The sequence below is a fragment of the Micropterus salmoides genome, unplaced genomic scaffold (genome assembly GCF_014851395.1).
Source record: "Micropterus salmoides isolate LMB-PRFRI ecotype aquatic unplaced genomic scaffold, ASM1485139v1 Ms_hic_scaffold_4274, whole genome shotgun sequence".
Classification (NCBI taxonomy): Eukaryota; Metazoa; Chordata; class Actinopteri; order Centrarchiformes; family Centrarchidae; genus Micropterus; species Micropterus salmoides.
Window position 1 is genome coordinate 1 of NW_024043678.1, and position 12273 is coordinate 12273.

The 12273-nt window shown below is 39.1% G+C and overlaps 1 protein-coding gene across 1 annotated transcript; it reads right to left on the minus strand.

Annotated features, from left to right (window-relative positions):
* Positions 1–457: 457 nt before the first annotated feature.
* Positions 458–11582, minus strand: LOC119887709 (meprin A subunit beta-like). The gene is made up of 8 exons (XM_038698348.1): positions 10893–11582; positions 10719–10746; positions 9740–9790; positions 9597–9640; positions 2133–2211; positions 1927–2044; positions 1066–1244; positions 458–833 (listed from the first exon to the last, which is right to left on the minus strand). Exons 1-8 carry the CDS (start codon positions 10932–10934, stop codon positions 571–573), a joined length of 804 nt encoding a protein of 267 aa, XP_038554276.1. The 5' UTR covers positions 10935–11582; the 3' UTR covers positions 458–570.
* Between the last annotated feature and the right edge of the window lie 691 nt (positions 11583–12273).

The window sequence follows — 12273 nt, forward strand, 5'->3', positions numbered from 1 at the left end:
TTTAGAAACAGTGGAATCTACTTTTTTACAATATTATGACAAAATGATTGTATATTGAATAAATATCACATTATGCAAAATCAATGTTCACTGTCTGCCATTGTGATACCACTTCAGAAATGTTCTAATTCTACATTTTGGCAGCAGCTGTCAATAACCTTTGAAAGAAGTTTAGCTTCATAATGTTTAGCCAGGTTCAAACGACAAACCAAGGTAAGGTGTTCTTTAAAACTGTTGGCAAACATCACTAGAGATACTGAAAATAGTTCTTCTAAAAATGATTTCAGTATTATTCCAGAGGATATATATTTTTATCTATTGTTTTTCTTAACTGAGAAACAACATTATGTAAGTTCTGTGTGGTTTTCTAATCTTGTTAAATAAAGTTAAACAGAACTGCTGTTAGCTGACAGTAATAAACTGTTGGGTGATGTACTGAGACAACATCTGTCTAAACTGTATTTTATTATAGTTCCAGTATACTGTACAGTATTATGGCAGGTGTTGCCAGAGGCTTCCTTTTGTACCTCACAATATGTCAAACATCTATGGTAATGAAGGTAACCTGTCTCATTGACTCTTTGATGGACAAATGGCAGGCTGGCAGAACTCACTGCAGTTGTAGAGACGGTTGAGCTTGGTTATGTCACTAGCACTGAACCCCATCCTCTGACCAATCACATCCATGAAGTGGGGGATCTTGGTGACGATGGTGGGCTCAGAATCAATGCTGAAGTACGTCTTTCCGTAGTGCATTATAGAGCTGTAGTCATAAGGAACGCCTAGAGCACTGGACACCGTGTCATCGTGGCTTTCGAAGTTGTGCTCTTGACCTGAGGAAGGCAGAAGAAGAATGTCAGGAAGAATTCAGCTGTTGTTTTTTATTTATTGCAAGCAACTGTCAGTTTTGTTGTGTAAAACAAAATTAGATGGTGGGCATGGATAATGAGAAAAATGCAGGAGTAGTTTCTGTACAGTTTGTCATTTATTGTATAAAGTTATTACATGAGTGTACACTAATGTAAGTGATGAGCTGTAATTACAAGTGTCACAAATCAGCGTTACCAGGTTCAATGTGATCCCACATGATGTTGACGTAATCATCACGGTCGGCTCTGGACTGCTCGTGCCAGAAGCCCAGAGCGTGCAGGAACTCATGCTCAACGGTGTCTAGAGTATCACAGTATTCACCAATGGACAGCTGCTGCCTCCCCATACGCTGGTTGCCTACATAGGAGAAGCATCTACAGAGAGGGGAAGCAAGATGTTCACATGCAAGAGACTAACTGTGTCTGCCTTTTGGTGCTGGACAGGTCAGTCAGTATGGATGGATGAAAACAGGGTTGATGAAAGCAGTGAGACTAGACCAAATGAGTAACACTGCAGTACTTTAAACCACAACGACGAGCAGAAAACTGATAAAAGGTTTTGTAGAGCTGAGGGGAGCTGCATCTATTGATACCGTGTCATTACAAGCGACCTCTTTCTCATTGCAGGATGCAGTACTGACCTGCAGTACATCTTCTCCGGTTCTCCAGTCATTTGTCGCCAGATTGTTGTCCACCCGTAGCGGTAGCTACTCCGGCTCAAGATTAATCTCATTCTAGAACTTCGTATTTCTGCCTTTCCGTGTCTTTGAAGCTAACTTTGTTTTCTTTGCCCCAGGACCTCATCGCCAGCCACGCAACCGCCTCTCCTGTCTCCTGTCTGCCTCCCGGTCTCCGCCTCACCAACCCTCAGCATCCGCTGTTTATCCTCGTCACCGCCACTTTCCCCAACTCCCGTGTGAAACTGACAATAAAGTCCACCATTCCCGCAACACCTGTACGTGTCCTGCGCTTGTGTTCCCAGTCCCTGGTTTCCGCAACACATTTGTCCTGTTACAGTTTACATGAACTGAACACAGCAGTTTGAAGATCTGCTCACCCTTTCCCTTTGTACACAGAGATGTAGTTCCCCTCTCCTTTCCATGGTGTGAAGTCAATGCAGGTCTTCAGTCTGTACTGGTCAAATGCCTTCAGGATTACTCCCTTTGCATTCATCTCTACACATTACAAAGTGTAAGAACATAAATATTGATAAAGCAACCTAATTTGGTAACTACTGTGAGTTTCCAAAACACCGTGTCTTACCCAGACAGTCCTCCAGGTAGTAAGGAACGGTTGTTGGCCAGCGATACTCATCTCCTATGATTGAGTTTCTGATGAATGTCTGATGGGAATAAAGGAAATAACAGGTATAAAATTGAGTACAGGTTCAGGGGAATTACCTGTCATTGAATTTCTCTTCATGTGCCCAGAAGGATAGTCCTTCTTCATCCTCTTATGTAAAAAGTCGTTATTTTGCTTAAAAATCTAGTGAAGTAAAAGTAAAAGCTGCAACAACCTGAAGTAGCCTACTCAAGTACAGTACAAATCTGGAAAAAAAAACTATGTATGTACAGTAACAAAGTATTTGTACTTCGTTACTTTTTGCTGGTCACAATGCAGTCAACCAGACGAGCCACCACCTCCTGTGAAGTTAAGATAATACTCATGACTGTTAAAATGATAATTTAACCTTGTCCAGATATGTAGTCTCTCCTTGAACTAGGGCTGTTAGGACCTCTGGGTGGACAGAGGCCGTAAACTAAGGCCCCATCCACACTACTCTGTTTTTGTATAAAAGCTGAGTTTTAAAACGAATATGCTCCCAGTCCACACCAGCGTTTTAACTGTGTATCAGAGTTGATCTCCGTCTACATTAAACAACTGAAAACGCACATCTAGTGGCCGTTCACGTAGGGTGAATTCAGGTATATTGGGACAGTTTTTGTAATTCTGTCTTGTGATCTCGTTACATCAGCAAATGTCAACAGGCTAGATTATTGATTAAGATGTTAAAATCATTAAAGACTCCAACATGTTGTCAGACATGTTTATTTTATTTATTTCTGTGTTATCTGCCATTCTATTCTGCAGCAGACCTTCAATTCATCATAAGAATAAAGCAACAGGTTAAACAAAGTGAGTAGCAAAACGTCTGCATGCATCAGCGATGCTTCTTGATTAGACTTAATTATATGTTACAGAACTGCTACATTAAACATAGTAAACATTTGCTTTATTGTCAGAAGATTGTTGGAAAAGGCTAATTTGACCAAATGATAGGGCTTTCTACAGACAATGTGGGGGATTAGCATCATTAGTAATCTTACTCTATCTACTTAAAAGTTGCCTGTAGGTTACATCTCGGTGGTTCTGTGTTGACATACATGTGTGGTCCCTCTGTATATCTGGTTTTATGAATCCACACTAGTGATAAATTTCATTTATTATAGCCTTTTAACACTGTCCCAATATATCTGAAACATGCTGTCCCAAATTACCACAACACGTTTGGTAATTTGGGACAGCAAGAAAAATGTAAACATAATTTCCAAACAATATTTTGTATTTTGGTAAACTATTACACCATACATGTTTTGTATATCATTTAAATCTACAGTATATTAGTCATCAAATGTTTTACCCTTATATCAAAATCAATCTGAAGCCTATTTCATTTCTCCATCCTACCAGGTTTTCAATCCAGGGACTGAATTAAAAACTGAATCTGTCCAAGTACTCAGAGTTATTCCCAAATTCCCTTCAGGGAACAACAGGGTCCCCAAAGGACCAAAGAGGTATAACCTTGCCATTGGACCTGACTAATCTCTTTGTGATCACTTACCTATTACTATCTGTGTTTAACCTGATATCATGTTTCAACTACTTTCATTTATTTTCTTATTAAGAATCGTTTAACAATCAGTACTGTCTTGGAACGTAGCCTGTTCATTCATCTGCTACTATGAATTGTGTTGTTCAACTTTAACAGGTCTACAGTTTGACTTTAATAGGCGGTGGGCCAACGGCAGTTGTTGAGGACTTCTTCAGGGTTTTCAACAAATTAAACTAAATTTGTTGCCACTCGTGCTTCTGCCATTTTTTTGTTTATCAGTAACTTTATCCACCTTAGTTTTCCCGGCAATAAGAGCGGACCGTTATGTCTGGGGTCCAATTTACGTGACGTACATGTAGTTATTGTCCAATGACGTGCTTGGAAAAGTGCCAGACTATGGAAAACCCGGAAATAAATAACGCGCCGAAGGGACCGAGACAGCAGGTTAACTACGTTGATTTAAGTTATTATTAAGTATTAAGTAAACTCGCGTTTACGCTTTACTTTCAATAAAAATAGATTTACGTTGTAATCATGGAATGTAAACATTTGGTCCTCAGCCTTTTGTGTGTGGCTTCTTTGCATCTTGTCCCTTCAAACTGCAGAAACACAGGATACATTTACCACAAGTTAACTGTCACCCTGCTTTGTTATTCACCTTAAACTGTCAATGTTTGCACTTCGTGTAAATAACTGCCACATAAACAGTCTTTGTTACTTTTATATCTTGTCATTATATAGGTTTGTTTGTTATGCACCAAATTCCTTGTATGTATAAGCTCTTACACATACACTCTACATGGCAGTATAACGTTAGCTGATTCTGATTAATAAAACACCAACATGTGAGTACTTTAGAGGTAGACACAGAGTCATCCTTACTTTTTTATATGATAATTTATAACATAACATTGTCCCTCGTAAGTTTTTGGTGATCTTTTACATAATATATCAGTTATCACAAATTTCTGTTCCATTGTATTGTTAGAAAACTTCACCTGTCAATCTTAATATGATGAGCAACGTCACATAATCATGCCAACCACCAGATTGCTCCTGTACTTATCCAGGTTTGCTAACATCACATGTATAAAAGAAACAGGGGTCTGTGTGCATGTAGAGAAAACTGGACCCATCATTCCTTTTACAGACACAGCATGGGAAAGTGTTATAATATCTTGGGACTAGAAAGTCTTGCAGCTGAAGAGGCAGTGTGAAGATACAATTAGAAAACCTAAAAACCTCCTGCTGTATCAGCTCACACTGGTACCCCAGAGACAACTAGAGCCATTTCACTAACATCACAAAGACAAAATGAGCCCAGGAACGAAGAGCGAAGGCAGTTTAATTCAAAAAGAGATTTAAAAGAAGGTTGGTGTCAAACATGCAATGGATGAGTGTGAAGGTGGATCTTCAACTTTGAATCTGTTAAGGAAACAAAGAACGGAAATTAGGAGCAAGTTCCAATATTTCATACATTACATTTTAAGAAACAAAGTTTATTGTGTGTAAACAAACCGTTACAACACAAGATATTAGCAATATAAAACACCAGCTGTACTCTTGCACCTTTGTGCAGTGAAAGAGAATTTAAATTGCACATTGGGTATCGTTTAAAATTTACGACACCAGTACCCTAAAGTGATACTGATACTTCATTAGATACCTTGCATAAAATACCAACTGTTGAAGCCGTAGTAGTTGATTGGTAGCCTAAAATAATTTTATGGTTGATATGGACAAGCAAGGAGATCCATTTCTTTTTTTCAAATAACTGTTTTCTAAACACATTGGGAAATTGTATCAGATCACTTCTCATCCTACTTCGGTCATCCTCCTTTTTTGTATTTAAATGAGAGAGGAGGAGTGAAACAGTTTAGTGACCACATGAGCTGTGGAAAACAAATTTAGGTTACATTTTTCTTACGTTTATTGAAAGTAAACGAGAATAATTTTGTTATCTTTTGATTATTAAACTGAATTGAAAGATCTCAAAACAAGTAAGGAGTCTGCTAAACAAGTCACTAAACTACACTAAAGAGTGTAAAGAAGCAAACAGCAAAGAGAGGCTGCACATCCAGCTGATCACACCGACTACACCTGAAGCAGCTGCAGCCGGAGGCTCCGTGAGTTAAAAAAAACAAAACAAAAAAAAACAAATAAAAAAACGCGGATCGCTGCTGCGCCACAAAACAAACATGACAAACATGCCTGAGACTGCAGCTAAGGTAAGGTGACAGCTGTGAATCACACATGGACTTGGACAAGTGGTTCCCCTCACTATTGATTGGTGATCTATTTGATAGATCACATCACTCATACAGTATAGAGAAAGCCAGGGATGAGGATCGTTCATTTTTATTGATGCTGCTTAACGATCCGAGTCTTTATTGATAATACCACTATCGATACGTTACTCGTAAGAGGAGACCCAACGGGCATGAGGTAGGCCTGCACGGTGTGAGGAAATATTCAATGTGCGATAACATTGTTATACATTGAGATGACACAGGACTTGCTATAAACAAACTAATATTGATGTGTGCTTATTAGCTGCCTGGTTGTTTTTTAATTATAGGATTAGAATTGAATATGTTCAATGTAACTAAATGTTGTTTCTAGAGCAGCAACATTAATGTTTACAGCAGCAAAGTCACTATTAAAACATAATATCTGACATCACAATACTGATTGATGTTTAGAAAGAATGAAAAACTCAGTCATCTTCCTCTGCTGGTAATGACCTTTATGTTACCTGGTAGAAGGAGGAGCGGCTGGTTTGTCTCAGCCAGAGTTTAAAATTACAGACCAGTCTGTGCTCCAGACAGTCAGCTTTCTATTTAGCTTGTTTTTAACATTTGGCTAACGCCAAGCTAACGTTTGCTGTGCTTGTATAAAACATACCGGATGGGAGACTGAGGACAGAGATGATTGAATGAACCCTTTCTACATGTTTACCTTACAGACAGGTGTGTTGTCTTTTTACTCGGGAAGGTTTTATTTCAAGTAGGTTTGAAGTTGGTATTTAGTGCTGAAGGTAAAAACAGACACAAGATGGTGAGAAACCCCAGCAAACACACGAGCTGTAACGTTACGGTCACACACCACTGACTTCTTTTACACATTGAAACGAGCATCACTTGCAAACATAAATAAAAATACAAATGCGCCGAAATAATAATAAAAAAAAAACTACCCGATTAACATTATTAGTTAAACAAAACTAGCTAATGAGAAATAGATACAGGCCACATTCAACCACTGGGTGCATGATGCTAGCTAGCAAGCACAGCGTTATAGCTAACGCTACCTTTAACGTTAAGGCCGCAGTAAGTTTGAACAACACAGTTCTGTCTTAAAACAAGTTGCTTTACGAGAATTTTCCAACAACATTAATATTTACCCTCGCAGCTTTCACGCATACTGTCTACGGCCGAGCGTCGCTGCTTCCACGCTGTTCTTCGTTGTGTCAACAGCTGATGTAAAGCACTTTGGGCAGTGCTATACAAAGAAATGTTGATTGATTGATTGATTGAACAGCGGTGCTCAATGCAGCTAAATCTGATTGGTTAATGACATCGCTTCATCAGTATGCAAGCGTGCTATTGGTTCCTCTGCTATAGTAAGCTGCCGTGTTTGCCGGTAAATTTAACGATTTTAAAGTATGATTTAGTGAATTACGTGAGCATTTCGAGTGGCAACAAACGGAATCTGGATAAGAATAAAACATTCTTCATACCTTTAATCAATCTGGGTTTTCCCTCGATAGGGATCATTATTTTCTAAAACTAAAGCAGATATGTGTCTTTCCTTTTTCATTTGTTATGACATAAAATTGTATAACTGCTTATGGCATTTATGAAATTGTTGATATTGTGGAAAGATATATGATTAAAAACACGCCCAAACAGACTTTCTTAGACATTACCAGAGACATTTTAGAAAGGACTTTGACATTAGGCCTTCTCTTAAATTCAGATTTCTTAAAACATAGAAACCTCGAGGGAAACAAGGTGACTCCCACCATTTGACACACCCCAGGACAGTGGGAAGCATTTAGAAAAATGTTTGGAGCATTTTTTATTTGTTTGTTAAATTAAAGTTTTTGTCTTTTAAAGTGACAACCAATTTATCCTCTTAAATCAACACTTAACCTGCCTACAATAAAATCCATAGATGTAAAACACTTAAAGTGTATCACAATGTCAGTTAAAGTCAAATTATTATCACTAGTAAAAAGGCATTTTTGACAGGCTGAGGCAGGCTGCTGCTGCTAATCGCAACAGCATGCAGAAAAACAAACCGGCCATATAATCTAAATAAATAGTCTGACAATAAAAAAAAACATGCAGGTTGCCTTACCTTACTGCATCAAAAATCAAGGCTTCACCGCAGATTATGTCCAATCCCAAAATCCAATCCAAAACGAACAATGAGACAGCCTCCTAACGCTGCAGCCAGAAGTCTCTGAAGCCAATTTCATAATAAACGCAGAAAGACTTTCCGCCAGTATGCTGCATTCGCTCATTTATACTTCACAAACATTTGCAGCATAATCCTGCAACCATGTGTGCTATATGTCTATGAAGATTCTCAGTCATCCAGGTCATAGTTATCCAACGAAGGTTAAAATTAAGGGCAACTGGACTTGGTTGACAACCAATTTTTTTTATCCAATTTTAACCTTCGTTGGATAACGTGTGCAATAGAAGGCTAATACATGCTTGATGCCTGGCCCGCATGTGAACTATGACATGAAAATTGTCCTGAAGCCTGGCCCTTGGGGCCTAAATAAGTCGGGCCCCGTCGGAGGGGCATGCAGGGCTCTTTTTCCTGTTGTTCCCTCCACCCCCACCTCTGTTCTCACATCTCTGTGGTGTCCGTTTGTGCCCATTTCGGCCCCCCTTTTTGGCCATGTGACAAATAATTACATAATTTAATAAATAATAAAGAAGACAAGGGAGTAAATTAAAATTCTCTAGCTAAAGCAGAGGAGAGGAGTACCATGTTGTACCAGACTGTCTGGCACAACATGGTATTCAGCTCCTCACAATGCATACCAGACTGCTGGGCGGGATGACATAGACCCACATTGCATAATTACAATTCTGCTGTATGTAATAAAGTAGCAGTAGCTCAGACCACAAGGATTTGGGTGGGAACTGGAGGATTGCCGGTTCGAGGGCAGCTCGGACCAGAGATGTGGAGTATGGACTGGTAGCCAGAGAGATGCCAGTTCACCGCCACTGCCTCAGGTGGCCTTCAGCATGCGGCTGAACCGCCAACTGCTCGGGGCCCCACACTGAGTGGCAGCTCCCTCGCTCTGACATCTCTCCATGTATCATATGTGTGTGTGCATAATACTGAAACATTTACATGTGAAGAGTGAAAAAACATGGAATTTCCCCTTGCGGCATTATAGAGTAATCATCTTCTTGTTTATATTTTAATTTAGACAATTGTTCCCTTGCACTAAATCCATTATTCACATAATCACACAATAAATTATTAAGGTTATTTCAGATTGGCTAGTTTGTCTCCAATCTGATCATTATTAGGATCATCGGTGACTAGCAAAGTAGAGAAGCACTACACATATAATTTATGCATGTGCAACAAATGTCCCATCTCGTGCCCAGAATTTAGACACAAATATAATGTAATACTCAACACGCCTGGATATGCAAAATCCTAAAGAGCAGCAGAAGAGATTGGTTTTTGGAGTCTGTGCATACTATTTAGAAGTAGAAGATTTTTAGTTAGCTATGATTTCAACATTGTTTCAATATTAAAAAATGGTGCAAAAATTGTTGATTGATTCAATTAAATTAGCGTTGAGAGCAGAATGCTGATTCAACATAGTTTCTATAATGTTTGCTATCTGGGTAGCTTACTTCCTCCTGTACGATGTCTCCCTCCAGCAGGTCCAGACCAGCCGCTGCAAAGGAAAATTGCATTGGTTGATGAAAATCATCAGAGACATATAAATGTTGGACAACAAAGCGAAACAAAAAATAAAACTCAATGATACACAAACCTTCATTGATGCTAAGGATGTCCCAGTCATGGCCTCCATCAACATCATTTTCTGCAGATGAAGAATCAATAATATGCTGCTCAAAATGTCATTACAGGAGGTCATTTTTTTTATTATTATTATACTGTTAGCTGATTCTTCTGAGTTAGAACTGTCTCTGCTGAGCTGAATGTACAACTTCAGTTCATGAAGGGTGCAGTGGGGACTAGGGGTGGGAAAAATAATCGATTCTTAGATGCATCGCGATGCGGACGTGGAAGATTATGAATCGATTAACAAATATCTACAAATCTATTATTTAAATGTTAATTGATGCAATTAACATTTAAGCTGTTAGCGCTAGCTAACATCTCCTCTGCTCTCTGTCCCCCACACCAGACACCACACTTTTGGGGACAGAGCCATCAGCGTCACAGCCCCCACCCTCTGGAGCTCATCCCCACAGAGATCTGAAATGCTCCCTGTCTGGACACTTTCAAACATCTACTAAAAACCCAGCTCTTTACCCAGGCATTCAGTCCTGAATGACTTTGTTGTTCTGTAACTATGTGTAAAGCGTCCTTGGGTCCCGTGAAAGGCGCAAAAATATTTATTTATTCATGTAACGTTCCTAAATTAGTAACAAAGTAATATTAAGTATCAGCTGTATGTCATTCCCAACTAAACTACTAGTCAAGGGCTGAACACATCAGGCACAAGCTTAGACTAAATTGGTGTACAGTTCTGTCCTGTATACATACTGTACTGAACATCCTGATAATTATTTTTCACTTTTCAGGAGTCTGAAAACTGGTTGTTAAAGAAATGAGGGACCAATAGCAAAATGCAATAGCAGATGCGAGTCAGGCATTCACTGGCAAAAGATCACAAGTGTATAGGGTGGGTGGGGTATTTCAAATTTTCTCACTCAAGTTATACTGAAGTGTCTGTCTACTTTTTGACTGTAAATAACATGTAAAAATCTCAATATGTGACTCACCTGTGTCACCTGTTAGCTTGGCTGCTGCCTAGTAAATACATTAGAAAGCACATTGATCACATAATTTACTAAAGAATGAACTGACATTCTAGGAATCAACATTAAAGCATTGTTTTACACTGGAGATCCAACGTGGATGTTAGTGTTTGACAAAGAGCAAAGGCTTACACTTACCAGTCCCAGGCCAAAGAACAGAATGATCCACCTGAGTGCCATGGCTGCAGCTGAAGATACACGCTCACTGTGTTGCTTCAACCTGCCCGAGTCCTGCTGTGTCTAAAGAAATGTTGTTTTCTCTTTGTACAGAAAAATAAATACTTACATGTTTCGCCATGAAACAGGAAGCTGTAACGTCACTATTTATTGTCCAACCTGCTGCAGACTTGACGTGTTTGATAAGAGTTCAGGCCTCCTGATTCTGAGGAAGCTGAATGTACATCTTAAAGACATGAATGGGGCATGAAGGATGCAGTGGGTTAAGCACCGCTGGCAAAGTAAGACATTGGGAGCAGGCATTCACTGCCAGAAGGAGAGCAGTGTAAAGCGTGGGCTGGAGTATTTTAAATCTTCTACCTTTTGACAGTAATTAACATGAAGAACACCTGTCAATCATCATGAAACATATCCACTCATAATCGTAATGACCTAATATAGAACTGTGATGACATTAAAATAACTGTAATAATATTGAAAGGTCAAACATCAAGAGGTAAAAGGCACATTGTGTTTATTTAGTAAGAGATACATTCAAGCTTCTGAGGGGAATAAATCTTTCTTTTTTTGATGACCCCATGTCCTTGACAGCCTGGGGACAGTTTAGATTTACAATGTAAAAAGTGAAGTAATGGTCTGTGGCAATTATGGGGGGGAGCCAACAGTGCCCCTGTAACACAGATCTTGGACCCCCTATGACCCCCCTCTGAACGAAAAGTCTACAACAGCCCTATTGAATTGGCGGCCCGCGGGCCACATCCGGCCCAGCACATAATCTAATATATATGACAACAAAAGTAAACTACATGTATAGTGTATGAAAGTAGCTAAAGAGTGAGCTGTGTGGTTTCCTTCTCATCTTTGTTGTGCACTCGCACACACGGCGGCAGCAGAGGGAGGAGGACAGGAGGGACTGAGCTGTTCATTCTTTCTAAACTTCACTCAGTATGTTGATATCAGGAATATGATCTATTTTACTGACATGTAATTTGTTTCCAGCGAGATATTAGTGACTTTGCTGTTGTAAATCCCGTTGCTGCTCTAGAAACAACATTTAGTTAATAAAAATGGTACATTCTTTTTTTAAGTAAGATATTCAGTTATTTAGTAATAAATAGGACTGATAAGAGCATTAATAAAGAACTGAGCCAAAAGGGATTACCAATACAAGTGTGTCAATAAAATCCTTATGATCCCAACTCGTGAGAAAATGGCAATTGAATTTGTAATTGAATAGCCCTGGTTTACAGTAATCATAGTAATCTATCTTCCTTGCGACGAAATGTACATTAAACTGAATGCAGCATTGTAGACAATATTCTGTCCTTGTAATCCAGGTTTC

Excerpts from the sequence above, each read along its gene's own strand:
- LOC119887709 (XM_038698348.1), bottom strand. The coding sequence starts at position 10,934 with ATGGCACTCAGGTGGATCATTCTGTTCTTTGGCCTGGGACTG. Across the intron at positions 10,747-10,892 it reads TGTTCTTTGGCCTGGGACTG|GCAGCAGCCAAGCTAACAGG; the intron begins GTAAGTGTAAGC and ends TGTATTTACTAG. Across the intron at positions 9,791-10,718 it reads CAAGCTAACAGGTGACACAG|AAAATGATGTTGATGGAGGC; the intron begins GTGAGTCACATA and ends CTTCATCTGCAG.